Consider the following 3,610-nt stretch of genomic DNA (forward strand, 5'->3'; position numbering starts at 1 on the left):
CACTGACAACACAAACAACAACACTAGCTAGCAACACTAACAACACAAACAACAACACTAGCTAGCAACACTAACAACACAAACAACAACACTAGCTAGCAACACTAGCAACACAAACAACAACACTAGCTAGCAACACTAGCAACACAAACAACAACACTAGCTAGCAACACTAACAACACAAACAACAACACTAGCTAGCAACACTAACAACACAAACAACAACACTAGCTAGCAACACTAACAACACAAACAACAACACTAGCTGGCAACACTAACAACACAAACAACAACACTAGCTGGCAACACTAGCAACACAAAAAAACAACACTAGCTGGCAACACTAACAACACAAACAACAACACTAGCTGGCAACACTAACAACACAAACAACAACACTAGCTGGCAACACTAACAACACAAACAACAACACTAGCTGGCAACACTAACAAGACAAACAACAACACTAGCTAGTAACACTAACAACATAAACAACAACTCTAGCTGGCAACACTCTTCTTCTTCTTCTTTTTCTTCTTCTTCTTCTTCTTCTTTTTCTTCTTCTTCGTTCATGGGCTTAGACTCCCACGTTCACTCATGCTTTTAGCACGAGTGAATTTATACGTGTATGACCGTTTTTACCCCGCCAATCAGGCAGCCATACGCCTATTTCGCCTGTTTCTATAACCCACCAAACTCTGACATGGATTACAGGATCTTTTCCGTGCGCACTTGGTCTTGTGCTTGCGTGTACACACGAAGGGGGTTAAGTCACTAGCAGGTCTGCACACAAGTTGACCTGGGGGATCGGAAAAATCTCCACTCTTAACCCACCAGGCGGCAGCGACCGGGATTCGAACTCACGACCTCCGGATTAGGAGGCCTACGTCTTACCACCACGCCACTGCGCCCGTCGCTGGCAACACTAACAACACAAACAACAACACTAGCTGGCAACACTGACAACACAAACAACAACGACAAAACTATCAAGACTTTTAATCGAACAACGACAACAAGATCACAACAACAAAAGCTAGCAACACTCACGACAATTTAACAACACTACCAAGGCTATCATCTTTAACAACTACAACAAAAGCACCGAACACAACAACAACACTAGCTAGCTACAATCACAGCAGCAACAGCAACAACATCAACAACAACAACACCACCAGCAGAAGCAAAATAAACAAAATACCAACCTCATCAGGTTCAGGGTTCGTTTCACACACAAGCGCGGCTGGCTGCTCCGTGCCACAAACACAGTGCACACACACCCTGTTGTGTAGAATAACAGCTTTTGTTTTGGATTCAACGGCGTAATATTCAGAATCAAATACACAGGACTTATAATCAGTATATTGCCTCAGATTCTGTCCGCTCGCTTTGAAAGCAAGTCAAAGAAGATGAGGAAATAAAAGTGCATCACTGAATGTTCAGCAGCGTCCGAAGGTGTGCCTAAGAAATTCTCGGTAACACTCACAAGGCTTTATTCTTGGAACACTTTTCTTCTTCTTCTGTACTTGCTTGTCTGCGTTCGACTGCATACGCTTGAAGGGATGGCGGATGCCACAGAAGCTGGACATCCGTCCAAAATCCAAGGTTATAGACATTCTACGTGGCCTGTTGCAGGCAAACTAAGCTTGAAGGACTTGGAAAAGTCAGATTCCCATGTCTCCCAGATGTTTCAAATCAGAAAACAGCCCAACTTCTCTTGTGTCAGGCCTTAAGCCGGATATTCATTGGGCGAAGTCGACTTGGCAAAGTCTGTGTCACGAAGCTCGCTGAACGAAGCTTTGACACTGAATTTTCGGCAAAAATGACTTCGCGAAGTCTTCGTGTAGTCGACTGTGGGCTCAATTAAGCCTCATATTAATTGGGAGAAATCGACTTCGCGAAGCTTGCTGCACGAAGGTTTGGCACTGAAAATGGGATAAAACGAAGTCAACTTCAAGCCTTTGGGCTTGTTAAATTCTTGATCACACGAATGGGTCCCTATTCTTCAAACTCTCTAAAAATCCAAGGTTACCAGAGATTACGTGTGGGCAGTGGCAACCCCACTACAAACCTAACTACATGTCAACCGACCGGAGTTTCAAAAATTACCGAGCCTCATTCCTCTCGTTCGTCTTCCAGGGTGGTCCGACGCGACACAAGTGCGACCGCCAAGCAGAATAGATGAAGCAGAAGGAGAACACGTGATGATACCAGTGATTCGGTATGCAACGAATGTTGTCGGGTGTCACTCCTTGTAATGCAAGGCTGAAATATAATCCTCGAGCTTTTTCAAGTAGGAGAGTGAAGTAGTTTTCAATTTACTTCCTGGAAGATAACCGTGCAGAACAAACGGGTGGGGTGCTCGCTCTCTCGTCACTGTTGTGCCGTATTGAATTCACGTGGACTGGTAATAATTATTGCTTTCGAAATGATATCCTTTTGAGAGGTGTCAAGTACATGGGGCAAGGTATTTAATGCAAGACAACAATCGCAAACATTCACAAACGTGCGCGCACGCATATGCACACACACACACACACACACACACACACACAGTGACACACTGACACACAGTGACACACGCACACACACATACACACACACACACGTCTGTGTGTGCGTGCGTGTGTGTGTGTGCATCTCTCTGTCCACCCGTCCGTATGTGTGTGCGGGCAGGCGTGTGTATGTGTGCTGTTTGTGTGTGTGTGTGTGGGTGTGTGTGTGTGTGTGAGTGTGTGTGATTGTGTGAGTGTGAGTGTGTGTGTGTGTGTTTGTATGTGTGTGTGTGTGTGTATGTGAGTGTGGTGTGTGTGTGTGTGATTGTACACTACATTGGGGTGTGCACGTTAAAGATCCCACGATTGACAAAAGGGTCTTTCCTGGCCAAATTGTATAGGCATAGATAAAAAATGTCCACCAAAATACCCGTGTGACTTGGAATAATAGGCCGTGAACAGTAGGATATGCGCCGAAATGGCTGCGATCTGCTGGTCGATGTGAATGTGAATGAATGCAAATGCGCTAGTACGCTGTCATACAGGAATCAAACACAACTCCAAATGTAAGTTCCCTCCACTGTATTAATCAGTTATGACAGCATACACACAAATACACACAATCATGAACATAAAGGTTAGATACTCAAAAAATCCGGTACTCACAGTTTTGTAGCAAAAACAACTAGAGATGACAATCTCGTACAATTGCGCTATCAAAACTCTCTACTCTTTAATCAGGTAAAGAAATACAACCAGTCCGTGATCTCATAGGCGCACGATATCTATTTTAAGTGTAACGACTCACGGCTCTCGTTGGGGGGGGGGGGGGGGGGCTTTTTACAGTGAGCCCATGCTTGTAAAATCGTGCCGAATTAGCCCAATTGTTCCCAGATAGTCTCCGCATGACCCAACATGTTTTAAAATCGTCACCACGAGTTTTCGTCACACTCAACAATGGGACATTGCTTAAAGCCTGATAACAAACATCACTATGTTTCTTGGCTCGCTCACTTTTTCTGTTCACTCATCCAAAAGACTTTGCCATTTTTTTTGACAAAATCATCAGGCTCAAACAGGCGATGCAAAAGTCCCACGCTTTGAAGTAAGTT

General features: G+C 44.4%; 1 protein-coding gene across 2 annotated transcripts in view; it reads right to left on the reverse strand.

Moving 5' to 3' along the window:
* The window catches only part of LOC138963900 (uncharacterized), a 22,070-nt gene extending 20,485 nt beyond the window's left edge, over positions 1–1,585 (reverse strand). The window contains exon 1 of one of the 2 annotated variants that reach the window (XM_070335750.1): positions 1,209–1,585. Coding sequence is in view for 1 of the 2 variants with exons in the window: in XM_070335749.1 (XP_070191850.1) it covers positions 693–705 (13 nt within the window). In the remaining variant the exon portion in view is untranslated. Of the gene's footprint in view, positions 1–692; positions 1,101–1,208 lie in introns of those variants that run through there. The other variant, XM_070335749.1, reaches the window with a different exon arrangement.
* Positions 1,586–3,610: the final 2,025 nt, after the last annotated feature.

The sequence above is a fragment of the Littorina saxatilis genome, linkage group LG4, assembly GCF_037325665.1.
Source record: "Littorina saxatilis isolate snail1 linkage group LG4, US_GU_Lsax_2.0, whole genome shotgun sequence".
Lineage (NCBI taxonomy): Eukaryota > Metazoa > Mollusca > Gastropoda > Littorinimorpha > Littorinidae > Littorina > Littorina saxatilis.